This window comes from Canis aureus, chromosome 11 (genome assembly GCF_053574225.1).
Source record: "Canis aureus isolate CA01 chromosome 11, VMU_Caureus_v.1.0, whole genome shotgun sequence".
Taxonomy (NCBI): domain Eukaryota; kingdom Metazoa; phylum Chordata; class Mammalia; order Carnivora; family Canidae; genus Canis; species Canis aureus.
The window spans coordinates 19,614,736-19,642,459 of record NC_135621.1 but is presented as its reverse complement, the minus strand read 5'-3'; the positions used below and the strand labels follow the sequence as shown (position 1 = coordinate 19,642,459).

Genomic DNA, 27,724 nt, shown 5'->3' with positions numbered 1-27,724 from the left:
TTGTATACGTTCATAAGAGGTATTTGTGTATGACTTTCTTATGATACCGGTTTTGGTAATACTAGCTCCTTAGATGAGTTGGGAAGTTGTTTTTTCCTTTTTGCAGATTAGCTAGCTTCCTTCCTTCCTTCCTTCCTTCCTTCCTTCCTTCCTTTCTTTCTTTCTTTTAAAGATTTTATTTATTTACTCATGATGACACAGAGAGGCAAAGACACAGGCAGAGGGAGAAGCAGACTCCCTGTTGGGAGCTCGATGCGGAACTCGATCCCAGGACCCCACGATCACAACCTGAGCCAAAGGTGGAGACTCAGCCACTCAGCCACCCAGGTGCCCCACATGTGTTGTTTCTGATGAGAAGCCAACTATCATTCTTATTGTTCCTTTTTTTTTCCTACTGTATTTAAGATATTTTACTTATTTTATGACTTATTTATTTTAGAGAAAGAGAGCATGTGACCTTGTGTGGGGGGGCGTTGCAGAGAGGGAGAGAGAGGATCTTAAGCAGACTTCCTGCTGAGCATGGATTCTAGTGTGGGGCTGGACCTCACAACCCTGAAATCATGACTTGAGTGAATCAAAATTAAGAGTCGGACACCCAACTGACTGAGCCATGCAGGCGCCCCTGCTTGTTATTTTAAATAAACACTTTGTTTTTATTAAAGTTTTTTTTTGCTGTCAATTTGACTATAATTTTCCAGGTGTAGTGTTTTGTATTTTTCTTTTTAGGGATTTACTTCATTTTTTGGATCCTTGTGTTGGTGTATTTAATCAACTTTGGAAACTTTGGCCATTGCCTCTTAAATATTTCTTCTGCCTCATATTCTTTCTCCTCTCTTTTTGGGACTCCAGTGGTAATTGTTTTATTTTATTTTTATTCATTTACTTATTTTTTAAAGATTTTATTTATTTTTTCATGAGAGACACAGAGAGAGGCAGAGACACAGGCAGAGGGAGAAGCAGGCTCCATGTGGGGAGCCCGACGTGGGACTTGATCTCAGGTCTCCAGGATCACGCCCTGGGCGGAAGGCAGGCGCTCAACCACTGAGCCACCCAGATGTCCCAGTGGTAATTGTTTTAGGTTGATGTTCTCCCACAGGTTTTGAGTATGTTTGTATTTTTAATATTTCCTTTTCTCTCTGTTTACATTTGTATTTTTCTATTTTATCTTTAAAGTCATTGTTTTCTTTTTTGTGTTCATTGTGTTATTAATTCCATCCAGTAACATTTTAATTTCAGATACTGTATTTTTTAGTTCTAGAACTTCCTTTTGGTTTTTCTGTCAAGTTTGCATTTCTCTGCTAATATTTTTACCTCTTTATTCCTTCTGATGTTTTGCCTAAATCTTCTAATATATTTATAATTGTTGTTTTGAAGTTCTCATCTGCCAATTCCAACATATGGTGATTTGTGGATCCTATAGATTGTTTTTTCTCTTGATCATGGATCACAGTTTTCTATCTCATATGTCTAGTAATTTTTAATTATATAGTGAACATTATGGATGGTACATTCTAGAGACCTTGTTTTAGGTTATCTTCCTGTAAAGAGTGTTGAGTTTTTTGTTTTTTTTTTAAAGATTTTATTTATTTATTCTTGAGAGAGAGAAGGAGAGACAGAGCCAGAGATACAGGCAGAGGGAGAAGCAGGCTCCATGCACTGGGAGCCAGACGTGGGATTCGATCCCGGGTCTCCAGGATCGCGCCCTGGGCCAAAGGCAGGCGCCAAACCACTACGCCACCCAGGGATCCCCGAGTGTTGAGTTTTGTAAGAGCAGACTGTTAAATTTCTGGGAGATCATCTTGATCCCATAGAAGCTTGTAGCCTGTTGGGTGGATCTTTTGTTTTTGTCCTAAGTTTTAAGACATAGCCTTCAGTTCTGGAACATGGTTTTTACTCATCTAAGATATGGCCTGTGTTGGGTTTTAATGGAAAACCTTTCTAATTTGGCAGAACTGAAATTCCAAATTCTGTCTCCCCAGGATTGGTCAGCTGCTGGCATCTTTGCTTAGCTTTCTCCTCAAAATAGTTGTTCAGCTTTATTGACCTATAATTGACAAAATTATAAGTTATATAAAGTACATTATGGTGATGTGATATACGAATGCACCGTGAAAGACTCTCCCTATCTGGGTGACCATCTCATCTGTCCCCTCACATACTTGTGCGTGTGTGAGAACACTTAGGTTGTGCTCTCTCAGCAATCTCAGCCTTCCAGACAGCACCACCATGTTTGCCATCACATCCTCAGACCTTACACATCTTTGAGTTCCACATGTGGACCCTTGACCAGCCTCTCCCTGCCTCCCCTGCACCTGGCAGCCTCTTTCTACTCTGTTTCTATGAGTTTGACTTTGTTTGTTTGATTTGTTGATGTTTCCTCTAACCATGTGCAACTTAGGAGTCAGCCAAGGATTTGGGAGGGATTTAATACAGACTTACAAAATTAAGTATTTTGGTTTTTTCCCTTTTTGCTGCTTTTTTTCCCCTTTCTGTTTTGGCCATTTTGATAGTCCTGAACTCTGACCTCCATTCCTCCTGTAATAAGACAGCCAAGCACTGTCACCTAGCACTGTCACCTAGCACTGTCGCCTCCTGTTCTGCAAGAGCTGGCAAGTGTCCGCTAGTCAGAAGGCATCTCAGTATGGGGCTCAGACTTTGCTGTCCCTCCAGTTTCTTCGTGTTTCTGGTGGTTCTCTAGCACCTGTGGAGCTGGTTTTTTTTTTTTTTTTTTTTTTTAAGATTTTATTTATTTATTCATGATAGAGAGAGAGAGAGGGAGGGAAGGAGGCAGAGACACAGGCAGAGGGAGAGGGAGAAGCAGGCTCCGTGCCAGGAGCCCAACGCGGGACTCGATCCCGGGACTCCAGGATCGCGCCCTGGGCCAAAGGCAGGTGCCAAACCGCTGAGCCACCCAGGGATCCCCGTGGAGCTGGTTTTTAAAAAATTTTGTGCAGCTTATCATTAGTGGTAAGATTAGTCTGATATAAGCTGGAGCCAGAACTCTCAGACCTGCACTTTTATTATTATTATTATTATTATTATTATTATTTTAAGATTTCATTTATTTATTAGAGAGAACACACACATGCTCGTACAACCAGGGAGAGCAGCAGAGGGAGAGGGAGACTCTCCAGCTCAATTCCGAGACCCTGGATCATGACCCGAGCTGAAGACAGATGTGTCACAGACGGAGCCCCCAGGTGCCCCAGACCTGCGCTTTTAAACCATGCCTGACAGAGGAAGATGAGGGAGACCAGGGTGATCATTGGGGTGTGCCAATGTGTGGAGGGGAGCCCAGGAGCTGATGCTGGAGGAGATAGAGTATGGGTCACAGAAGCTAAGAGAGGCTGGTACTTAAGAGTCTGGTGATAAGCTGTGGGATGTAGACTGTCCTCGGTGGTCATTGGCTTCCTCGACAGAAGTAGGGTGGTGGCATGCTGGGGGAGAGGCCAGATGGGAGCAGAGGGAGTGGGGGCCGTACATGCAGACAGTTCTTTCAGGAAGCATTGCTGTGAACAGGGATTGGAGCAGAGTCTGTGGGGCAGGGTGTGTGCGTGTCTGTGTGTACACTGACAGGGATGTGTCCTGGAGGAAGAGGGACCCGAGAGAGCAGAGGAGCAGTCTTGAGAAGGTGTGAAGGGTGGGGTCCACAGCGTAGGTGGAGGGACTGGTCTTTGTCCTTTGTCCCAGGAAGGAAAGCAGCGCATGTGGTGATTTGGGTTGGTAGATTTGATGGAGGGAAGATGGGAGACCTTTGGCTTTTTCTGTGAATTAAGGGGTAAGATTATTGGAAAGTTGACAAAGAGCCAAAGGAATATAACAGTCATTGTGGTAGTCATGTATTGTTTTGTAACAGAGCACCCCAATGATTAGTGGCGTAAAGTAGCAACCTTAGTTCTTGCTGATGAGTCTGTGGGTTGAGCCCAGTTTGGGCTGGCCCAGGCCTCTGCGCGTCATGTTGTCTGCCTGGCTTCTCGTGTGGCTGGGGCCTCATCTGGGTCTTCAGGCCTCTCTCCAGGCTTCTGTCAGTCCCCCCGAGGCTGGATGGGGCTTCTTCATACATGGTCACAGCATTCCAAGAGGGCAGGGCTGGAAGCTGGCTCTCAAAGTGGCACCTGTCCTCTGCTGCCTTCTGGTGGTTACGGCAAGTCACAGGATGGGCAGATAGGTTTCACTTCTCCTGCTGCTGCTTTTTCTTTTTTCTTTTTCCTCTTTTTGACTTCACTTTTTTTTTTTAAGATTTTATTTATTTATTCATGAGAGACAGAGAGAGAGAGAGAGAGAGAGTGTCAGAGACGCAGGCAGAGAGAGAAGTAGGCTCCATGCAGGGAGCCTGACGTGGGACTCGATCCCTGGTCTCCAGGATCAGGCCCTGGGCCGAAGGCGGCACTAAACCTCTGAGCCACTTGGGCTGCCCTTGACTTCACTTCTTGATGCAAGGAGCTATATAGAATTTGTGCCGATCTAAAATTGTCCCGCTTGTCTTAAGAGAGGGAAACTAGCTTCTTTTTTTTTTTTTTATGATTTTATATATTAATGAGAGACAGAGAGAGGCAGAGACACAGGCAGAGGGAGAAGCAGGCTCCCTGTGGGGCGCCTGGTGCGGGACTTGATCCCCTGCCCTGAGCTGAAGGCAGATGCTCAACCGCTGAGCCACCCAGGCGTCCCTGGGAAACTAGCTTCTTAAGAATTCAAACGCTTGGCTATATTATTATTATTATTATTATTATTATTATTATTATTATTATTTAAAGATTTTATTTATTTATTAGAGACAGAGAGAGAGAGAGGAGCCTGACGTGGGACTCGATCCCGGGTCTCCAGGATCACACCCTGGGCCGAAGGCGGCGCTAAACCACTAAACCACTGGGGCTGCCCAGCTCGGCTATATTAATGTTCACTTGAGATGGTGTGGTCATTAATTTAAAACGAGTAACACTCAAGCCAGATTTCCTCATGGAAGCCTTCTTTGCCTGACAACTCCCTGCTCCCTGACTAATGATAATTGTGAACATTTATTGGGCACTTAATTGTTTGCCAGCCATGTTTTTTTTTTTTTAAGATTTTTTTTTTTTAATTTATTCATGAGAGAGAGAGGGAGAGACACAGGCAGAGGGAGAAACAGGCTCCATGCAGGGAGCCCAACATGGGACTCGATCCCGGGTCTCCAGGATCACGCCCTGGGCCAAAGGCGGGCTCTAAACTGCTAAGCCACCCAGGGATCTCCTGCCTGCCATGTTTTAAGCACTTCATATATATTATCTTGCTTGATGTTCACATTGTCCCCTGAGCCATATACCATCATCTCTATCACATAGTTGGGGGGACTGAGATAGAGTTTAGAACAGTGATTCAGATCAGGAAGGGAGAGGCTGACCGTAGGCCAGGCAGCTGTACCCGGAGCTGAGGATGCAGCCACCATGGCTCACTGCCTCTGGACAGGTCCTGTCTTCCACTCGTAACCGCTGTGGTGCTCATACACACAAGCACTGTCCATGCCCCTGGTTCAACGCACTGAACTTTGCCCCAGTCAGCCCTCCTGTCCACCCTAGGAGGTTGGCATTTTTTGTCCTTATCCACAAGGATGCCCCAAGGCACAGGGAACCAATGGCTCTGCTGTCTTCAGGCTCAGAGGTAGGATGCTGTCTGGGCAGAGTCCTTCAGGATCTGCTAGAGGTCAGGCTCCTGGAGGTGGGGCTGTGTGTCTTGTCCCTTGCACTTGTTGCTGAGTAGAAGGTGCCCAGTGTCCTCTCTGTGGGCTCTTAGCAACATTGAAGCCTTTCAGAGCTCCTCTTCAAGAATATAACTGCCACCTGTCAGCCCACAGAGATGCAATTCACATAGAATCACCCTTTTAAAATGTGCAATTTAGTGACTTTTAGTACATTCACAAGGTCAGCCAGCACCGCTAACTCCAGGAGTTTATCACCCCACCCCACAATGACTGCCCCATTTTGAAGACATGCACTTCTCTCCTCTGGGTCTCATTTCCCCTCAAGCTTAGGAGACCCTCCTCTCCTTTTCTTAGCTCAGTCCTGGTTACTACCTTCTTGTCATCTCCCTCATCTTTATAATTCTTTCTGTATCTCTTTTGATTTCTCCTTTTTTTGTTGTTGACTAGGCCAGGATCTGGTGTCACGTGGAGATTTGAGAATGTGGACTTTGCTGTCAGCTAATCTGGGTTCTGGTTTTGAATTGACATTAACTGTTGGCCTGGGCCAGTCCTACAGTTATCTAGACCTCTGCCTTTTTTTTTTTTTTTTTTTTTTTTTATGATAGTCACAGAGAGAGAGAGAGGCAGAGACACAGGCAGAGGGAGAAGCAGGCTCCATGCACCGGGAGCCCGACGTGGGACTCGATCCCGGGTCTCCGGGATCGCGCCCTGGGCCAAAGGCAGGCGCCAAACCGCTGCGCCACCCAGGGATCCCTAGACCTCTGCTTTTTAACGCATGAACTGGGGTTAGAGTTGTACTGGGCTTGTGTGGTGCCTGTATACCGTGAAGTGTCCATGGGAGCAGCCAGGAACAGCTTCCTTCCTCCTGGTAGGTGCAACCCTGCAGTCAGAGTTCCTAGACTTAAGTTGTCTTGTGCTCTCATTTGGACTCAGCTCTGCCCACTGCCCTGGTTTCTGCCCTGGTACTTGTTGGGCTTTATTTTTATTCCACCTGTTTGGTGGTGCTTTTTAGCTGCATATCTCCACTTATTTGTCCTTCCAGGAGTTCTGGCCCAGAGCATGCCATGCCTGCTCTTAGTTCTGGTTCTCCCAGGAGCATAGTGCTGAGAACAAATGCAGTACAGGTACTGTCTGTTGTCAGTTGTGGAGCAGATGCACACAGGGGCCTCGCTGTGATGTGTCTCTGGCTCCCCATACAGGCAGGCCCTGGCTTAACAATGGTTCAACGTGTGATTTTTCAATTTTTTTTAAAGATTTATTTATTATTCATGAGACACACAGAGAGAAGCAGAGACACAGGCATAGGGAGAAGCAGGTTCCCTGCAGGAGCCCAGTGTGGGCTCAATCCTGGGACTCTGGGATCATGACCTGAAGTGAAGGCAGCCGCTCAACTGCTGAGCCACCATCCCTGATTTTCCAACTTTACGATAATATAAAAGTGGTATACACTTTGCAGAAACTATTCAGAATTTTGAATTTGAATCTTTTCCCTGAGGCAGCGATATGTACTACGATCTTCTGGTGATGCTGGGCAGCGGCCACAGTTCCCAGTCAGCCTGCGATCACGAGGTCGACAGCCAATGCTGACAGCCGTACCCTGACGGCCATTCTGTTTTTCAGTTTGAGTACAGCATGCGGTAATTATGTGAGGTGTTCAGCACTTATCATAAGTTGAGGAAGATCTGTAGTTGACCCCATTCTCCCTGGGCCCCAGGAAAGCATCTGGTGTTGGCCACTGTCCTAGACCAGTGGGGGCAGTCATGACAGCTCCTTGTCCCCTAGTCACATTTTTACTTGCATTACACACAGACTGGGCACATGCCCAGGATAGCAGGACTAGTCAGTGATGGAAGCTGGATTTCGTGCCAGAGAGCCCCTCCCGTGCTCAGGTCTGCCACTTTGACGGTTTCTCTGCTTCCTCCTGATCTCCAGGAGGAAGAGGAGGGTGTGTGCTGACCGTGCTGCCACGTTCCCTAACCAGGAAGAGGGGCCACAATTACTAGCAGCGAGCACACGGGTTTTGAGCTTGCGCTCTGAGTCTTCTCTTCATCACACCCAACAGCCAGAGGAAGCTCTTGAGGAGGTGAGGGCCCGCTCAGGCCTGACAGAGCCCTTGCTCAGGGTGTCTGGTGGGGTGATGAGTTGCTCACCTGAGACTTTGGTGGGAGACCAACTACAATCCATCTGTGGGGGGAGAAACAGCGCTTTTAGGAGCTTGCAGCCGCAGGAGCCGCAGCCACCCAGGCAGAGTGCCACCGCGAGTAGACTGAGGCGGACATCTGTCTCTGTGTGGATCTCGTCTCACCCTCACAGCACCCAGGCTGGGTCCGGTGGGGACGTGGAGCAGGCTGGCTCTCCGGCGGAGACACCAGCAGACTGAAGATGCACTTGTTACTCAGTGTTGGCCACGTAGTGTCGAAAATTTAAATTGATTGTGAGCATTTGAAGATTTGGGGATTTAAGAAAATTTGGGGTTCAGGTCTTTCTTGTAGATCCTGGCAGATGTGTCCCCTTGACCTGTGTTTCTACAGGACTGTAGGTGGCTGCCACGGACTTGCCCCTGTCCCCGTGGATGGCCTTGTGCTCTTGCTGCACGTTCAGGTCCACCTGCCGTTTTCTCCATCTGGCTGCTTCCTTCCCCTTAGCACCTCCCGCTCTGCAGCACTCTGCATCGCAGCCCTTGTGTTAGGATGTGGCCAGAGAACTAGAAATCCAGAGGCTGGGCACTTCCCTGTTCCTTGTAAGACAGCACTAGCTCCAGAAATACAGGGTTTAGGATGTTTCCTTCTCAGTAGAGCTGACTTCCTTTCTAAAAAATTCCTGTGTACCCCTCTGGTGTCTGGAGCTGGCTAGGCTGTGCTCTCCTGTTCTCTGACCACAGCACTCACACACTCACTCTCCAGGAACCTGCTCCTCTTTCTTCTTGGCCCCTCTTTCTGGGGCACCTACCAGATCGGGAGCTGGAAACCTGCAGGCAGGTGAGGTGGCTGGCTCAGCTGGCAGCAGCTGTTCCCTCTTCAGCCTGTGGGCCCTTCCGCCTGGCTGGGGAAGGGACCTGATTTTGCAACTCTCACACTGGCACCTGTTTTGGGATCTAGTTTTTTTCTGTTGTTTCCCCATTTATTTATTTATTGTGCCAGGAAGTGTTTTCCTCTAGAAACTCAAGTTTATTTCCATGTATTTGTCCTTATTCTCTGACAGTGCCCCTCTGATAGAACTCTTTTAAGAAATGGATTTTTAGGGGATCCCTGGGTGGCTCAGCGGTTTAGCGCTGCCTTAGGCTCATGGTGTGGTCCTGGAGACCCGGGATCGAGTCCCATGTCAGGCTCCCTACATGGAGCCTGCTTCTCCCTCTGCCTCTGCCTCTCTCTCTGTGTCTCTCATGAATGAATAAATAAAAATCTTTGGAAAAAAAAAAAGAAATGGACTTTTAATTGTTAACAAAGTAACAAATATGAGGCTTCTAATAAAAAGATCTATTCTTGGGGAGCCTGGGTGGCTCAGTCAATGAAGTATCTGCCTTCAGCTCAGGTCATGATCCCAGGGTCTTGGGATAGAGCCTCACATTGGGCTCCCTGCTCAGCAGACTCCTCCCTCTCTGCCTTCTGCTCCCCTGCTTGTGCGCGCATGCTCTCTCTGTGTTAAGTGAATGAATAATTTTTTTTTTTAATTTGAAATAAAAAGATCTATTCTTACAGGCAGCCTTCCTCTCCCCTGGTTCTTTTTTTTTTTTTTTTAATTTTTATTTATTTATGATAGTCACAGAGAGAGAGAGAGAGAGGCAGAGACACAGGCAGAGGGAGAAGCAGGCTCCATGCACTGGGAGCCCGACGTGGGATTCGATCCCGGGTCTCCAGGATCACGCCCTGGGCCAAAGGCAGGCGCTAAACCGCTGCACCACCCAGGGATCCCCCCTGGTTCTGTTCCGTAGAGAAAGCTGTTTTTGAAGTCTTAATAGTTGTTTAATTCTGGTAGTCACTTCCATAGGTTAGTAATAATAAAAACTCATAGGAGCTAACACGGCTTAAGGCTTTTTGTGTGTCAGGCATTGTTCTAGGGTCTTTACATTGATTTCTTCTTCTGATTCTCACTGGTAGTATATGGGGTAGGTGTTGTTACCTACTTTTCATAGATGAGGAAACAGGCCCAGAGAGAGGCTAATTGACTTGTCTGAAGCTTCTCCTGTTCTCTTTAATTTTTTTTTAATTTTTATTTTATTTTATTTATGATAGGCACACAGTGAGAGAGAGAAAGAGGCAGAGACACAGGCAGAGGGAGAAGCAGGCTCCATGCACCGGGAGCCCGACGTGGGATTCGATCCCGGGTCTCCAGGATCGCGCCCTGGGCCAAAGGCAGGCGCTAAACCGCTGCACCACCCAGGGATCCCTCTTTAATTTTTTAATTGTGGTAAAATACATATAACATAGAACTTATCATTTTAATAAGTTTTAAGTGAGCAATTCGGGGATACTCAGCACATTCATCCTGCTGCATTTCCCAAACTCCACACCCCACACACTGAAGCTGTGTCCCCGTCACACACCCTCCGCCCCCAGCCCCCTCCCTGGCCCCCACACCGCCAGCTCCCCTGTGTCCCCAGGAGTCTGACCACTGCATGTGCCTCCTAGCAGTGGAACCGTACAGGATTCATCCTTCTGTGTCTGACTTATGTCACTCAGCACAGTGTCCTCAGGGCTCACCAGGTGGTGGCGGGTGTCCACAGTTCTTTTTAAGGCGGAGGATATGATTGAGGATAGATGCCCATGGCCCTCTACCTGCCTCAGGGAGAAGAGGATATCATTCTTAGAAGGTGGGATTCTGAAGCTCAGCTCCGTTAACCTTACTCCGTTAACCTTTGGACCTGCTGTGGATACTCTGTTAGGTGACGACACGAAACTTTGTTGTCTACTGTTGGACAGCCTGATTGCTTCTCGACCTTTTGGCTAAGATCAAGTGTGCTGTGTGTTCCTATCAGTTTAATATTAGACAACCTGATTCCCTGTTGTCATGAAATAACATCTTTCCCATTCTCTGCTGTCTGACACTTCTACTGTGTGATTGTTTCCTCTGGTTGGTCTATGAAAATCCTTAGACCATTAAGGAGCCCCACCCAGTCTGACTGCCTTGTCCCAGAAAGCCTTCAGACATCCTTGTTTCCAGGAACTGGTTAGACATGCTCCATCTTAAGCTGGAGGAATCTGGCCTCCCACATCCAGGGGAAATCCCACCTTTGGGTCAGCATTTATCAGAGACTGGTCTATAGAGCAAGGGCAGTAGTTGTCTTCTCTTAGATTTGGTGTCTCCCTTTAAGACTCTTGGAATGTGGCTCACTAGGCCAGAGTTTTCTGATGGGTGGTTACATACCTGCATGTATGCACGCAAAGAGGTATTTATGTCATGAATCTCAGCTGTGTCTGGGAACAAGAATGTCCTGTCCCCATCAAGGTTCTTCTAGCCAGACTGAGAATCAAACTGACATGAGACCTATCAACAGGAGAAAATAAAATTTAGGGGGCAGCCCAGGTGGCTCAGCAGTTTAACACCACCTTCAGCCCAGGGCCTGATCCTGGAGACCCGGGATTGAGTCCCACGTCAGGCTCCCTGCATGGAGCCTGCTTCTCCCTCTGCCTGTGTCTCTGCCTCTTTCTTTGTGTCTCTCATGAATAAATAAATAAAATCTTTTTTTAAAAAAAGCACAAATTCTAGAAATCACAAAATCATGCCATTTTACCTGCCTGCTAATCTTGGGTCCATACTCAGCCTAAAAAGTGCCTTCTGTAGTTGAACCATGGTAAATGTCACACCTTATTGAAGGTCTCTTAAATTCTTCATTCTTTTTTTTTTTTTTAAGATTTTATTTATTTTTATTTTTTCATGAGAGATACACAGAGAAAGGCAAAGACACAGGCAGAGGGAGAAGCATGCTCCCTGCAGGGAGCCCTACCCAGGACTCGATCCGGAGACTCCAGAATCAGGCCCTGAGCCAAAGGCAGATGCTTAGCTGCTGAGCCACCCAGGCGTTCCTAAATCCCTTATTCTTAAAGCTGCCTCTCTTTTCTGTCATTGATTTGTTGGAGGAATTTGGTTATTTGTCCTATAACCTCCCACGTTGTGGGTTTCACTAGTTTCTTCCTTTTGTATTGTTTAGCTTGTTTGTTTCTCTCTAATTTCCACTAAAGAGATTGACAGGGTGATTAGATTTAGGTGCAAATTTTTTTTTCTTTTTTTTTTTTTTTAGGAAAACTGAACAAGTGTGATCTGATGGATTTTAATGTAATATCCACAGGAGAATGTTTTAAAACATCTTCTTTCCATTTTGTATACATTTCAGACCCCCTTTCAGAGGGTTGACTATCCTAATTTCATTAAACCCTGGGATGTCTGTCCAGATAGCAGTTTCTTCCTCAGATTTTGGTTCTGTTCTCTGATGAGGTAGACTGATTCTTTTTTTTTTTCTTTTTAAATATTCTATTTATTCATGAGAGACGCACACAGAGAGGCAGAGACATAGAGGGAGAAGCAGACTCCTCGAAGGGAGCCCCATGCAGGACTCCCTCCCAGGACCCCAGGATCACGCCCTGAACTGAAGGTAGACCCAGGCATCCGACATAGACTGATTCTTAGTATGTGATAGCTGCTTTTAGGTGTTACAATATTTTTTTTCATTCTATCTCCATTTCCTTACAGGACTTCTTTAGTAGCTGTTGGAAAATGGGAGAATTGCTTCTCTTTGGCTTATTACCCTACAGACAAGTGTGTTAAACTGAGCAGAAAATGTTTAAAGAAAATAAAAACAAAATCTGGCAGTATGGAGTGGTAGCACATGGGACACATTTTGGGGTTAATGTCACATATGCCTTTCCTGGAGATAGGTATCACACATACATCATAGTCCTGGATATCATAGACCTTAGGATATTTTATTCTTACTCTCTTAACTTTTGTATAGTCAAAATAAATAATTATTCCAAATAGATCAGGGATATTACAGTGTAAAAAGTTAAACTATATGAGTGCTAAAAGAAAATAAAGGTGAATTTCTTTATAACTTAGGAGTGGGGAAAACTTTTTTTTTTAAAGATTTTATTTATTTATTTATTCATGATAATCACAGAAAGAGAGAGAGAGAGAGAGAGAGAGGCAGCGACACAGGCAGAGGGAGAAGCAGGCTCCATGCAGGGAGCCCGATGTGGGATTCGATCCCGGGTCTCCAGGATCGCGCCCTGGGCCAAAGGCAGGCGCCAAACCGCTGTGCCACCCAGGGATCCCAGGGAAAACTTTTCTAACTATGACTCTAAGCCTAGAAACAGTAAGATTGATTGCAGTAACAGCAGAAACCTGCATTGTAAAAATCACCATAAGCAATGTCAAAAGACAAATGACAGCAGAAAAATATGTTGAATTTCTGTCATAGTAAAGAGCTTTTATCTCTTTACTATTATGTCTAATAGTTGAAAGAACTCTACACCTAAAATTAATATCACACTGTATGTTAACTGGAATTTAAATAAAAACTTAAAGAAAAAAAAAAGGAAAAATTCATAGAGACGCGCCTAGCTCACTCAGCCAGAAGTGTGCTACTCTTGATCTCAGGGTTGAGCTTGAGCCCCACATTGGGTGCAGCAGTGACTAAAAATCATCATCATCATCATAAAAGAACTCATAGAAACTGAGAAGAAAAGCAATATAACTGATAGAGAAAAATGAGCAAAAGATAGAATAGTTTATAGAAAATAAATAAAAATGGACCTTATATAATTGAACAGATGCTTACCATTTCTTGTAATAAAAATACTAATCAAAGCTATATGGAGATACCACTTCTCCTTTACCATATTGGTAGAGTGGCCAGCTGTCCTGGTTTGCCCAGTACTTTCTGGGTTCTAGTGCTGAAAATCTTCTGTTTGGGAAACTTCTCAGTCCTCAGCAGAACTGGGACAGTTAATTACCTTACATACTGGCAGAAATCCAAAATTTTAACTATATGTTCTTTAGACAAAGCTGTGTTGAAATTGTCTTCTTGCCAGTAGAAATACAAACTTGGGGGTGGTGGTGCCTGGGTGGCTCAGTCAGTTCAGTATCTGCCTTTGGCTCAGGTCATGGTCCTGGGATCGAGCTCCATATCAAGCTCTCTCTGCTCAGTGGGGAGCCTGCTTCTCTTTCTCCCTCAGCCTTTCGCTACCCTTGGTCATGCTCTCTCTCCTTTTCTTTCTGTCAAATAAGAGAGAGAAAGAAGGAAAGAAAGAAAGACAGGCAAAATGGTACAATACCTCTGGAGGAGGATTTGTATGTTGCATGTTTTATGTGCATTTGTCCTTTGTCCCAGCAATCCCACATCTAGGAATCTGACTTAAAGGTATGTTGGCAAAAATATGAAATGACTTTGCAAAAGACTATTCATTATAGAATTATTTGTAATAGCAAAACACTAGAAGTACCATGTGTCCATCACTAGGGGTAAGTCAACATAAAGGAGTACTGTACAGTTATCTCAAGGAGTGTGAATCTTTGGTGTTACGATTCAGGTTAGGACAGTGGTTGATACTTTTGGGGACATGGGTTACTTATGGGTACTGGTAGTCCAGTTTCATGAACTGGGTGGTGTGGTTGCATGGGTCCGTTTGTGAAAATTCAAGGAGCTATTCACTTAGGATTTATGTGCTTTTCTTTATAGTATATTTAAAATCAGTAAAAATGTTCATTTAAGGGAGTAAGGTGGGGCACCTAGGTGGCTCAGTCAGTTGAGCATCCAGCTCTTGATTTTTGGCTCAGGTTATGATCTCAGGGTTGTGGGATTGAGCCTGGCATCAGACTCTGGGTTCAGCCTGGAGTCTGCTTGATTTTCCTTCTCCCTCTGCCCCTACCCCCTCAAATAAATAAAATCTTTAAAAACAAAGAAGAGTTTTTTTTTTTTTTTCTTAATTGATTTATTTGGAGGGGCGCTTGAGCAGTGGTAGGGGCAAAGGGAGAGGGAGAGAGAATCTCAAGCAAACTCTTCCTAAGGATGCAGCCCATTGTGGGGCTTGATCTCAGGAGCCTGAAGTCATGACCTGAGGTGAAATTAAGAGTCTGCTGAACTACCCAGACACCCCAGGAAGAGTTTTATGAAGAAAGCAAAAACAAAAGATACAGAATATTATTTTTATTTTTATTTTATTTTTAAAAATTATTTATTTATTCATGAGAGACACACAGAGAGAGACAGACACACAGGCAGAGGGAGAAGCAGGCTCCCGGCAGGGAGTCCGATATGGGACTTGATCCCGGGACCCTGGGATCACGCCCTGAGCTGAAGGCAGATTCAACCACGGAGCCACCCAGGTGCCCCATCCTGTGGTCTGTTTTTAGTAGCTGCTTTTTAAACAATTTTTAAAAAAATATTTTAGTTTTTGAAGATTTTATTTCCTTCTTAGGGAGAGCGAGCAAACTGGAGGAACAGGGAGAGAGAACCTCAAGCAGACTGCACTGAGCACAGAGCCCAGCGTGGGGCTCAGTCTCATCACCAGAAGATCATGACCTGAGCCAAAACCAAGTCAGCCACTTAACTGACTGAGCCAGTCAGTTGCCTTCAGGATTTTATTTTTAAGTAATCTCTACACCCAACATGGGGCTTGAACTCACAGCCCTGAGGTCAAGAGTAGCAAACTTCATTGACTGAGGCAGCCAGGACCCCCAGCTGCTTTTCTTTTTTTGAGGAAGGTGGGGGAGCATGAGGAGCGTATGGGGAGGGGTGGAGGGTAGGGGGACAAGCAGACTCTGTGCTGAGTGCACAGCTCAGTGCAGGGCTTGCTTGATCCCATGAGCTGGAGAACACAACCTGAGTGGAGATCAAGAGTTAACTGCTCAACCAACACAGGTGCCCCCACCACCTGCAGCTGCTTTTTAATTAAAAAATACACACACACACACACACACAGTGTTACATTTTCTGCTACTTTGTATGTCTAATATTTTTTTTGTATGTTGGATGATTTTGAGTTTTGTCCGATAGTTAAATTATTGGAAGATCATTTTGCTCCTGTCAGGCTTGGATTATTCTTTGAGTAGATTATTCTTTGAGTAGATCTGTTTTGGTTTTGAATTTAGTGTTTGGGTGTGGCCTTTGCTCCAGATGTAATTTTGACCCTGAAGACAGGGTTTTATTCAGGTCTTTGCTGTGTGCCTCAGGGTGCTCTGGGAGGTTCTTCTGCCGGGGTTGGAACTCCCAACACCCCCAGCCTGCAGGACATGTAGTTTCTTTTCAGCTCTCAGCCCCACTACTCTCCTTTGAGTGGGTCTGTTGGTCTGGGACACCTCTAAATACTTTTGACTTTGGAACCATGTAAATATTTTATATAAGTTAGCACAGAATTAAATAAAAAACAATAGCAAATTAGCAAGCCCCTCCCCCTCCAACATAAATACAAATGAACATTAGTTCAAAGTCAGAATAATCAGGCCTAAAGTCAGTCTTAACAAAAATACTTGATTATTTTGAAAATTGTGTATGGGGGCAGCCCTGGTGGCGCAGCGGTTTAGTGCCGCCTGCAGCCCAGGGTGTGATCCTGGAGACCCTGGATCAAGTCCCACATCAGGCTCTCTCTGTATGATGCCTGCTTCTCCTCTGCCTGTGTCTCTGCCTCTCTCTCTCTGTCTCTATGAATAAATAAATAAAATCTTAAAAAAAAAAAAAAAAGAAAATTGTGTATGAAGTGCTGAAAAGCCAGTGTTGAATTATTCAGCTTAATAATTTTAATTATTAATGTAATAAAAAGAGTTCTCAGTTTTAGAAGATGGTAACACTGACATTTCTGGCTCACTAGCACAACTTTGGCTGCCTTTTTTTGCTTGTTTTTTTTTTTTTTTTAAGGATTTTCTTTATTTATTCATGAGAGACATAGAGAGGCAGAGACACAGGCAGAGGGAGAAGCAGGCTCCCTGTGGGGAGCTCGATGCCAGGACCCCAGGGTCACGCCCTGAGCCAAAGGCGGATGCTCAACCCCTAAGCCACCCAGGAGTCCTGTCCTGCCTGATTGGTTTTTATATGAAATTTAGAAATTACACAAATATACAGAAAACATTGCAGTGAACACTCATGTACTCACCACACAGCTTTAAGAGTGATCAGTACTTTGCCATTTTCCCCCCATCTGTCTCTCTCTCACACTTTTTTTTTTTGTTGTTGTGTTTTGTTTTTTTTTGTAGTTCAATTTGCCAACATACGGCATAACACCCATCACACTTTTTTTGGTAAGGATTTTTATTTGAGAAAGAGGGAGCATGAGCAGAGGGAGAGTCAGGCTCCCTCCTGAGCAAGAAACCCAATGTGAGGCTCTATCCCAGGACCCTGCAATTGTGACCTGAGCTGAAGGCAAATGCCCAACTGGCTGAGCCACCCAGGTGCCTTCTCCCCCCACACTTAAAATTTTTGTTTGGTTTGTATCTTTTTGTGGAGTATTTTTTTTTTAAGATTTTATTTATTTATTCATGAGATAGAAAGAGAGAGAGAGAGAGAGAGAGAGAGGCAGAGACACAGGCAGAGGGAGAAGCAGGCTCCATGCAGGGAGTCTGACGCGGGACTCGATCCCGGGTCCCCAGGACTATGCCCTGGGCTGAAGGAGGTGCTAAACCACTGATCTACCCAGGGATCCCCTTGTGGAGTATTTTTGAAGTGAATACCAGAAATAGTGTTATTTTACCCATGAATACTTCACTTTTTCTAACAAATTAGAACAGTTTTTATTTTTAAAAACATAGCCACCATATCATTATTATAACTAAGAAAGAATTCATAGTAATTGCTAATATCATCTAATAGCAGTCCATATTTGGATTTCCCCAATAGCTTCAAATACAACTTTTTACATTTGTCGTTTTTGTCCTTTTTTTTTTATTTCCCCCAGGGGAGAGTGCGCTGCTCCTGGAAGTACTGCGCTGCAGGTCAATGCATAGAGTGGATGGAGCAAGCTCCTATTCTGTTTTTTAGTTCCAGAAATCTATTTTATTTGTTTTATTTATTTATTTGACAGAGAAAGCATGCACGGATAAGTGCACACACCAGCAGGGGGAGGGGCAAATGCAGAGGGAGAAGCAGACTTCCAGCTGACCAGGGAGCCCAGCACCAGGCTTGACCCAGGACCCCAGGATCATGACCTGAGCCAAAGGCAGACACCCAACCGACAGCTACCCAGTGCCCCTCAGAAATCCATTTAATATACTGTACTTTGATAGAGGACTCCTATCAGATATTAAACTGATAAGAACAGGAAATATACTTGATAAAAAATGATTACATTTGATATGTTCTGATTGGACTCAGATAAGATCTAAATGTTACATTTGGTGATTATGTCTCTTTAACCTCATATTCTAGAGCAGTCCACTGTCTCTGTTGCTAACATAAAATTTTCAAAATATAAAATCGTGACTTTCATGCAAATATAAAATGAACAGTCCCAGGTTCTACGCTTTTCTTCTAGAAATTGCTACGGATTATCAGTAAGCTCTCCAGTCATTTGTGTCTGGCGATGTGCATATCCTGGTGGTAATGGTGTATAGTTATGAAACTGGACAACTTCATGGAGATCCTTCTCACATGAATTCTTTGGAGTGACGTTCTAACCATTGAGCTAGTTACTCAGATACAGCATGGGTGTATATCATCAATACCATTGTCTCGGGGCACCTGGGTAGCTCCATGGTTGAGCGGCTGCCTTCAGCTCAGGTCACAATCCTGGGGTCCTGGGATCGAGTCCCACGTCAGGCTCCTTGCATGGAGCCTGCTTCTCCCTCTGCCTGTGTCTCTGCCTCTCTCCCTGTGTCTCTCATGAATAAATAAATAAAATCCTTAAAAAAAATTCTGAAATGTTCTGATAATTTGAATACTAAGTTAAGATACTGATTTTTGTTTTCCTGTTCTCTGTTTTGGTAAGTTAACTTTACAAAGGCAGAACTTAAAATAAGCTTTTTTCTTATTTTTCAGGTGAAGAAATTCTAAATCTTCTACTGAATGAAAAAATCTTTCTTAAAGTTACATATAGTCCAAGAAAAAAACCCCAAATGTTTTCATATTTTGTTTGAACTTAGAATTAAGAAGTTTCCATAGAAGGTAAGATAATTTTCCTTTTTAATTGTTCTTTATTCTAATTTATGTAAATATACTGTAAAAGCAGAAGTTCAGAGATGGATGAGAGCAAAATGCTTATTAGTTTTGAAGGTGTATGTTATAGCTTATTGTTTTGGGGTTTTTTTTGATCCTTCTATATCTGGTTTTAAGATTCTTTGTTGTGGAAAAGTTGTTCTCCCTCATCCAAAAAAACGGGGCTAGCCTGTGTGTATGTAGTGAGGCTATTCTCTGTCTCAGTTGTGGGGAACACACGAGTCGGGGCATAGGCACTGTCGTGGTCGCCATCCAGAGCATACATTCCTTGTGCAAGATGACAAGCCACAGTATACTCTCCAAAGGTTTACCCGATTGCCATCCAATTACATGCTGCATAAATTATAATAATTTCTCTTCAGTACTTCAGTGCATTAAAAATTAAAATAACTTAGGGTACTGGGATGGCTCAGTCAGTTGAGTGTCTGACTCCTGATCTCAGCTCAGGTCTTGATTTCATGGTTGTGCGTTTGAACCCCACGTTGGGCTCCGCGCTGGGCATGGAGCCTACTTAAAAACAGAAACAAAAAACTGGGGCACCTGGGTGGCTCTGTTGGTTAAGCCTTCCAGCTCTTGATTTCAACTCAGGTCGTGATCTCAGGCTCCATGCTCAGTGGGGAGTCTGCTTCAGGTTTCTCTCCCCCATGTATGGATTCTCTGTTTCTATGTCTTTCTCTCAAATAAATCTTTAAAAAACAAAAATTCCAAAGCCCTACAGCAACTAAGATAACTTTCCAAAAGCCAGAAAAGAAAACATTTTTAAAAAGGAACAGTTAGGAATTATGATAACCCTCCTTTGTTCCTCTACTGAAGAGAACAAATCATTTTCAGAGGAAAGCCTTCTGAGTGCTGGCCAGTGGGATTTCTATAGAGTAACTTCAAGCAAACGTGAATTTACAATCACAACACACATAGCTCTGGGAGGAAGAGTTAGCATGATTAGATGCCCCAAGGCTTGTACATATTGAATATTTGGATGCAGTGTATGTACTAATGTATGAAATGTGTGAAATAATACAGAACAAAAAAATTAGCAATGAAAAGCAAAGCAGCACAATGATCCAAATAGAACTTTCAGAAATGGAAACTGTTGAAATTAAAAACTCCGTGTATGTGGATTAAACAGATCAAAATATGGTTGAAGACAGAATTTGTGAACTGAAGTATGTGTCTGAAGAAATTACCAGCCTATAGCACTGAGAGATGAGGGGGTGGAAAGTAAGGTTAAGAGAAATGGAGGATATAATAAAAATATATCATCAATGTGTAGCTGACATCCCAGAATGGAAAAATAAGGAAAATGGAGGAGAGTCATTATTCAAAGTATTAATAATTTTGGCTTTTTAGAAACTACTTAGAGATATAAATCCACAGATTTTGGAAGCACACTGTGTTCCAAGCAGTATAAATAAAAAAGAAACTCCACACCCACATATTAGAAGCTCTTAAGCTACAGGTAAAAGATTACCTACAACAGATCTCACATTAACATGTATAGAAGTCAAGAGAGAGAGTGGAATAATTCCCCACAGTGATAAGAGAATATAAATTTCAGTATAGAATTGTGGGGATGCCTGAGTAGCTCAGCGGTTGAGCATTTGCCTTTGGCTCAGGCCATGATCCTGGGGTCCTAGCATCGAGTCCCACGTCGGGCTCCCTGCATGGAGCCTGCTTCTCTCTCTGTCCCTGTCTCTGCCTCTCTCTCTCTTTCTCTCTGTGTCTCTCATGAATGAATAAATAAAAAATCTTTAAAAAAACAAAACAAAACCAAAAAATACCCAGAGAACTGATATATAACAATGAAGTTCTAGACTGAAACCAGGAAGGAAGAACCGAGGTAAGTAATTTAAGCACCACAGGATCTGCCTTTGCCCTGAGGGCATTTGATGATCTGGACTAAGTGGCGTTTGATTTTAGAGGTCTGGTAGGGTAAGGAGAGTAGTAAGTTACTCAGCCCTCTCAAGATGGAGCACCCAGGGGAGACTCTCCCCTGTAAAAGGGGGCTCTGAAGGCTCCATCCTCAGGTGACGGAGAAGCACATCTGCCTCACTGTATCCCTGCCCCCACCTGGTTATCTTTCTACTGGTAAATACTGTGGAAAAGAAGGTGGGAACAATATATGGGGCCATGGATTAGCGTTTGTGAGGATTTCTAACCTAGGTTCCCATTGCCTGTTACTTCAGGGGAATCAAGTACAAATTTAGTTTAAGGTGTTCTGGCTCAGTGAATGCCTTCAGGCATTTATGCAGAAGCAGGCATAAAACCTCTGTGGAGGAAGTTACCTTTATCCTAAGATGCCAAAAAAGCCCTGCGGGTATATTTGAAGAACATTGATTTGTATGCAGACAAGAATGACCAAGCACACCATGAGTGAAAATCAGTAGAAACAGACCCTCCAAGACTTCAGATTTTGGAATTATCAGAAATAAACTGTAACACAAGCATGCTGTTTATTTTTAAAGATATATTTAAAGACTTTCCAACCAGGGCCCAGAAGAATAGTTCCCGCAAAGAAGGGTGGTGAGAAGAAGAACTGTTCTGCCAACAGCCACAGGCGCATCCATGGAGTGGGTTTCAAGAAGTGTGCCCCTTGGGCACTCGGAGAGATCCAGAAATTTGCCATGAAGGGGATGGGAACTCCAGATGTGCGAATTGACACCAGGCCCACAAAGCTGTCTGGGCCAAAGGAATCAAGAAGTTTTTATACTGTATCTGTGTGCCGTTGTCCAGAAAACGTAATGAGGATGAACAATTCACCAAACAAACTCTGCACACTGGTTACCTATGTTACCTGTCACTACTATCAAAAATCTATAGACAGTTAAGGTGGATGAGAATTAATTACTGGTTGTTAGATAAAGGTATAAAACCTCAAAAAAAAAAAGTAAAAATATGGGAAACTATAGAACGTTATCTATAATATTTGAAGAACTACCAAATAGAAGTTCTAGAAATAATGCCGTATCCAATATTAAGAATTCAGTGTAGGGGCCGCTGGGTGGCTCAGTCAGTGACGTGTCTGCCTTCAGCTCGGGTTGTGATCTCAGGGTCCTGGGATTGAGTCCTGCATCAGGCTCCCTGCTCAGCGGATAACCTGCTTCTCCCTCTCTCTCTTTCAAATAAATAAATAAAAATCTTTAAAAAAATTCAGTGTATAGGTTTAACTTTGAATTCTGTATAGTGAAAGGAGGGAGCTGGGGTGGAAACACTCTGGCACATGCAGGCACACACCCTGGTCAGTAAGGAGCCCAGGCTCTGTCCTGAGAGGCTTGGACAGTGTGTGTCTGACAATCTCAGGTGGCTATGACTTTCCTTTGAATGCATTGCATTGACCTGCATAAATTATTCTTTTACAGTTATTTTAATTTACCTTTGTGGTTATTTCTTCTCTTGACTTCTGATTTCAGTTTTTATTCATCTATTCATCTCACCCTAGACCTTTTTTTTTTTTTATTTTTTTTACGATTAGGCCTTCTTGGATCTTTGCTCCGGTGCAGCGTGCCCATTATAGACATGGTCTCAGTTGTTAATTGTGCAAAAATTCCTTGTTCTCTGTGCACTCATATTGCCCTTTTTTCAGGTCAGCTAGAATTCCAGTGGTACATTGGTCAGTGTTTCATAACTCGCTCTCCAGAAGACTAAAAACCCTTGTGGCTTGAAGCATTCGTCGATCTCCATAGTGAAGATACTTCCATCATGTCCGATTTATGTGGCCAGTGTGATGCCACTGAAGGTGGGGTTGGGAGAGCTGTGCCGCTTTGGCCACCACTGAACCCATGCTCTGTGGCAAGGTGACCTCATCTGTTTCCTTCTGTTCTTTGCGGTCAGAATCCATGAAGACAAAATGTGCCAGCCACGAATCTGGGGCTGTTACAGCAGCTCTTCGGGATGCTTTTTGTCCCTGGTTTACAGGGGTGGAAACCAAGGCACAAGAGGTCTTGTGACTGGCCCCAGCTCACACAGCAGAGCCAGGGCTTTGATCATGAATTAAAACAACAAAAACCCAACTGTTTATGGCCAGACAGGTACTAGGGTGCATTCCAGATTCTCGTTTTCTCTTAGCAACAGTCTCTGCCTCAGAATGTTCTCTTGAAGGGCTCTGTTCATGGAACTACATACTCATATGGGCAGCATTTCTCTTTAGAGAAATTATTATTTCTTCTGTGTGATCGTTATGCTAAATAAAAGTAAAGTAAGAGTAAGTTATGTTAACTGAAAGTAAATAAAGAAGAACTTCAGGTTCCATTCATTCAGCTGTTGGATAAATGTCTAGAAGACGTTGGTAATAGTTTGCTTAGTGTTGCAGATGGACTGTACAAGGGCATTGTCAGGATGTGCCAGGAGCCCTGGTGCTGTGCTGATACTCGGGTATACTAGAGGCGTCTCAAGCCAGTTATTTGTCGTAAGGATGCTATTAGTGGTGGGCCTCTGGGTCATCCAGGGAAGGGAAGTTACAGCTTTCTCTGTAGGTAAGGGCCGGCTGACAGGATGCTGGCACCTCTGCGCTGGGTAGTGCACAATTGCAGGGACACAGGAAACGTTTGGAAGCCAAAGATGTACCGTTATCTGAATAATGGTTCTGGAAACAGTTTACACTAGGTCCTTTGACAGCAAAATTAGCTGCAGCAAGCTCTTCAAAGGGTGCCACTGATGTAATCATTGAAATATTTCTTAAAAATGTGTGGATAGGGACGTCTGGTGGCTCAGTGGTTGAGCGCCTGCCTTTGGCTCAAGGTGTTATCCTGGAATTCTGGGATCGAGTCCCACATCAGGCTCCTGCATAGAGCCTGCTTCTCCTCCCTTTGTCTATGTCTCTGCCTCTCTGTGCGTCTCTTCTGAATAAATAAAATCTTAAAAATAAAATAAAAATAAATGTGTGGATAGTGAGAGACATATCAATACTGTTGCAGAGATTTTTTTATTTAAGGTACTGATACGAGATGAAGCAAATAGTCTAAATTAATGGTTTTATTTCAAGTATCAGTGGTAATGTAATTAGATGTTTTCACGTGCTGGTCTGTAATAATTGGTGACATTAGCAAAATAAGTGGTAAGGTACATTTTTCTTAAAACTCTTATTTTTTTTCTTTGTTTTTTTTAAATTTTATATATTTATTCACGACACAGAGAGGCAGAGACACAGGCAGAGGGAGAAGCAGGCTCCATGTGGGGAGCCCGATGTGGGACTCGATTCCAGGGACTCCAGGATTGCGCCCTGGGCCGAAGGCAGATGCCCAACTGCTGAGCCACCCAGGCATCCCAAACTCTTATTTTTTTTTTTTTTAAGATTTATTTATTTATTTATTTACTTACTTACTTACTTACTTATTTATTTATTTATGATAGAGAGAGAGAGAGGCAGAGACACAGGAGGAAGGAGAAGCAGGCTCCATGCCAGGAGCCCGACGTGGGACTCGATCCCAGGACTCCAGGATCGCGCCCTGGGCCAAAGGCAGGCGCCAAACCGCTGAGCTACCCAGGGATCCCCTCAAACTCTTATTTTTTCTAAGTGAAATGTTATTCTTAATCCTGAGATTATGGCTTTCTTTTTTTTTTTTGAGATAAAAAGTCATTGGTTCCTGAAATTAACGTAAATATGGGTGATATTAGTTCATCCTTTCCTGCTTTGTGTCTTTTGTCTCTTCCTTCCCTCTTCCTAGTTTGGCCAAGTTGAAAAGTTGGCAATCCTCTGTTGGTTTTCTTTTTTCTTTTTTTTTTAAATTTTTATTTATTTATGATAGAGAGAGAGAGGCAGAGACATAGGCAGAGGGAGAGGGAGAAAGAAGCAGGCTCCATGCACCAGGAGCCCAATGTGGGACTCGATCCCAGGTCTCCAGGATCGCGCCCTGGGCCAAAGGCAGGCGCTAAACCGCTGTGCCACCCAGGGATCCCCCTCTGTTGGTTTTCTAAATTAAAAAAATTTACCGGCCTGAAAAATCACAGTGTCTTGTAAACTATTGAGCTGGGCCGGCTTTTACAGACGGGTCCCTTGGACTTGGTTTAGTGAATAGATGGTACACTTGATTCTGTAAATGGGGTGGGTTCTCAGAAGCCCTTGAATGTGCAGGATAGATGTCCTTACTAAACTTCCTGTTTTATAATTTAGGAGTAAATAGGTGGACGTTAAATTAGCTTATTGTTTCAAATTATAAGCTAAGAGTAAGTGGGTAATATGATTTGGGTTTAGTTTTGGTTTTATTTTTTGTACAAGGTTTGTTCTGTGTTTAGTCTGTGATAGAATACATCAGACCTATGACCTCTCCCTACCCCAAAGGAACCTGTGGTCTGTGGGCTCACGTGTACAGACCCAGGTCTGTGTTTGCTTTGTTGGCATCACACAGGTGGCATCGACAGCCCCCGATCAGTGGTTGAGGGTGCAGTGGGGGTACCTCAGTGCATCTGTGTGGTTCTGCCAGCGAGACACTGCCTGTGCTGCTCCGTGCAGGAGACTTGCAAGATACCTGGACAGACTTAATGGCAAAGTAAATAATACTGGACAGATTTTTCACTAGCCAGGGCAGTGAAATGAAGAATGTCTGGGGAACTTGCAGGTGGACCGAGTAGGAGACAATCCAGGGAAGAGATGGGCCTGAATTGATCCATGTTGAGGGAATGGCATGGGAGGGTTCATTGTCCTGTTTTTTTTGTGTTTGTTTTTGTTTTTGTTTTTTAAGATTTTATTTATTTATTCATGAGAAACACAGAGGCAGAGACACAGGCAGAGGGAGAAACAGGCTCCATGCAGGGAGGGAGTCTGACGCGGGACTCGATCCCAGGACTCTAGGATCACGCCCTGGGCCAAAGGCAGACGCTCAACCGCTGAGCCACCCAAGCGTCCCTTGTTTCCTATTCTAAAGTTAGCTATGTGTGAGATTTCCCCAAATAAGTTAAAAAATGAGAAAACAACAAGCAAAAACAAGCATAAGCCCTAGCCACTTAGAACAGTGACGAGGTGGAAATTTAACCTGGAACCTCTGTGGCTCCTGGTTTTTGGGGAACATGCTGAACAACCTCTGACCATTCCTGCCCGCCGCTGGACCTGGTGAGGGAACAGCCTGCAGCTTCCATGGAGCTGCTCTGACGGCTTCTCATTCCTTTCCCCCTCTCTGGGGATGTGCTCCTGGGTTCACTTCCTCAGCTGGCATCTTGTTTCCTTGGACCCCATCCCTCCCTATAGGGCAGTCACTGTGATGTGTTCACTATACCCTGTCCTGTGTCTGTGTCCTGTGAATGCATGTTGTCAGGAGTGCACGCATTTTAAATTAAGTGCGTGGATCATATTATGGCCTTGATCTGTTTCTTAGGTTTTTTCATTTAGCCCCATCCTTTTAGGATTCATCCACGTTGCCATGTGTCCCTCTCATTTGCAGTCTAACAGTGTGCGATCCCCCGTGTTTGCTTCCTGCTCTACTGCCTCCTGCTTGTACAGGGCCCTGTCATTTCTTGGGATGTGGAGGTAGGGGGATTCCGGGGCTGCTGGGGACGCACATGGTTTCACGGAGTGCCGTCCTGGGTGCCATGGAGCGTCTGCCTGTCTTCCCTCCTAGTGGGAGTGTGTGACACCTCTGCGATGACCTGGCCAGTCCTGCAGTTGTGCAGTGAGAATACTTAAGTATTTTTTCAAAAAGTTTTAGTTGACCTCACTTTTAAAATGTTCTATTTCACTGATTCAGGCTATTGTACTTTGTTTTTTCTTGTCTAATTTCTTAAATTAGTTACCTAGTTTATTTAGTTTTAAAGATTCTTATTTTCTGGCAAATGTATTTAAAACTGTATATTCTTTCCTAAAGTACTACTTATAGCTTTGTCTTACAAATCTGGACCTGAAATATTTTCATCATTATTCCATTATACATGCTGCTTAGTCCCTTTTTTACCTTAAGGGTTTTACTGGGGATATGTTATTTAGTTTCAAACACATAGGATTACTTTCTTTTTTTAAGATTTACGTATCTGTGAGAGAGCGTGTGTGCATGAGTCGGGAGGGAGGAGCAGAGCAGAGGGAGAGGATCTCAAGCAGACTGCTCGTAACTCCTCTAACTCTTCGCAGGGAGCCCCGATGCAGAGCTCCATCACAGGACCTCAGGATCATGCCTTTTTTTTTTTTTTTTTTGGAGGTCGGTTTCTTTTTTTTTTTTTTAATAATTTATTTTTTATTGGTGTTCAATTTACCAACATACAGAATAACACCCAGTGCTCATCCCATCACGTGCCCCCCTCAGTGCCCGTCACCCATTCACCCTCACCCCCTGCCCTCCTCCCCTTCCATCACCCCTAGTTCGTTTCCCAGAGTTAGGAGTCTTTATGTTCTGTCTCCCTTTCTGATATTTCCCACACATTTCTTCTCCCTTCCCTTATATTCCCTTTCACTATTATTTATATTCCCCAAATAAATGAGAACATACAATGTTTGTCCTTCTCTGATTGACTTACTTCACTCAGCATAATACCCTCCAGTTCCATCCACGTTGAAGCAAATGGTGGGTATTTGTCGTTTCTTTTTTTTTTTTTTTCTTTAATTTTTTTATTTATTTATGATAGGCACACAGTGAGAGAGAGAGAGGCAGAGACACAGGCAGAGGGAGAAGCAGGCTCCATGCACCGGGAGCCCGACGTGGGATTCGATCCCGGGTCTCCAGGGTCGCGCCCTGGGCCAAAGGCAGGCGCCAAACCGCTGCGCCACCCAGGGATCCCCGTATTTGTCGTTTCTAATGGCTGAGTGATATTCCATTGTATACATAAACCACATCTTCTTTATCCATTCATCTTTCAATGGACACCGAGGCTCCTTCCACAGTTTGGCTATTTTAGGATCATGCCTTGAGCCAAAGGTACACGCTTTACTTACTGAGCCCCCCAGGCACCCCATTAACAACTTTATTGAGAGAATTCATCCACTTAAGTGTGCAATT

At 44.1% G+C, this 27,724-nt stretch overlaps 1 protein-coding gene and 1 pseudogene across 6 annotated transcripts in view; one reads left to right on the top strand and one right to left on the bottom strand.

Annotated features, from left to right (window-relative positions):
- The window catches only part of PPP6R2 (protein phosphatase 6 regulatory subunit 2), an 83,694-nt gene that overhangs the window by 9,075 nt on the left and 46,895 nt on the right, over positions 1-27,724 (top strand). For 3 of the 6 annotated variants that reach the window (XM_077913972.1, XM_077913973.1, XM_077913974.1), the window contains one exon: positions 18,636-18,761. Coding sequence is in view for 1 of the 6 variants with exons in the window: in XM_077913966.1 (XP_077770092.1) it covers positions 22,509-22,603 (95 nt within the window). In the remaining 5 variants the exon portion in view is untranslated. Of the gene's footprint in view, positions 1-7,628; positions 7,758-18,635; positions 18,762-22,392; positions 22,604-22,986; positions 23,011-27,724 lie in introns of those variants that run through there. The other 3 variants (XM_077913966.1, XM_077913975.1, XM_077913976.1) reach the window with 3 other exon arrangements.
- On the bottom strand, positions 17,775-17,943 carry LOC144324432 (U2 spliceosomal RNA; annotated as a pseudogene).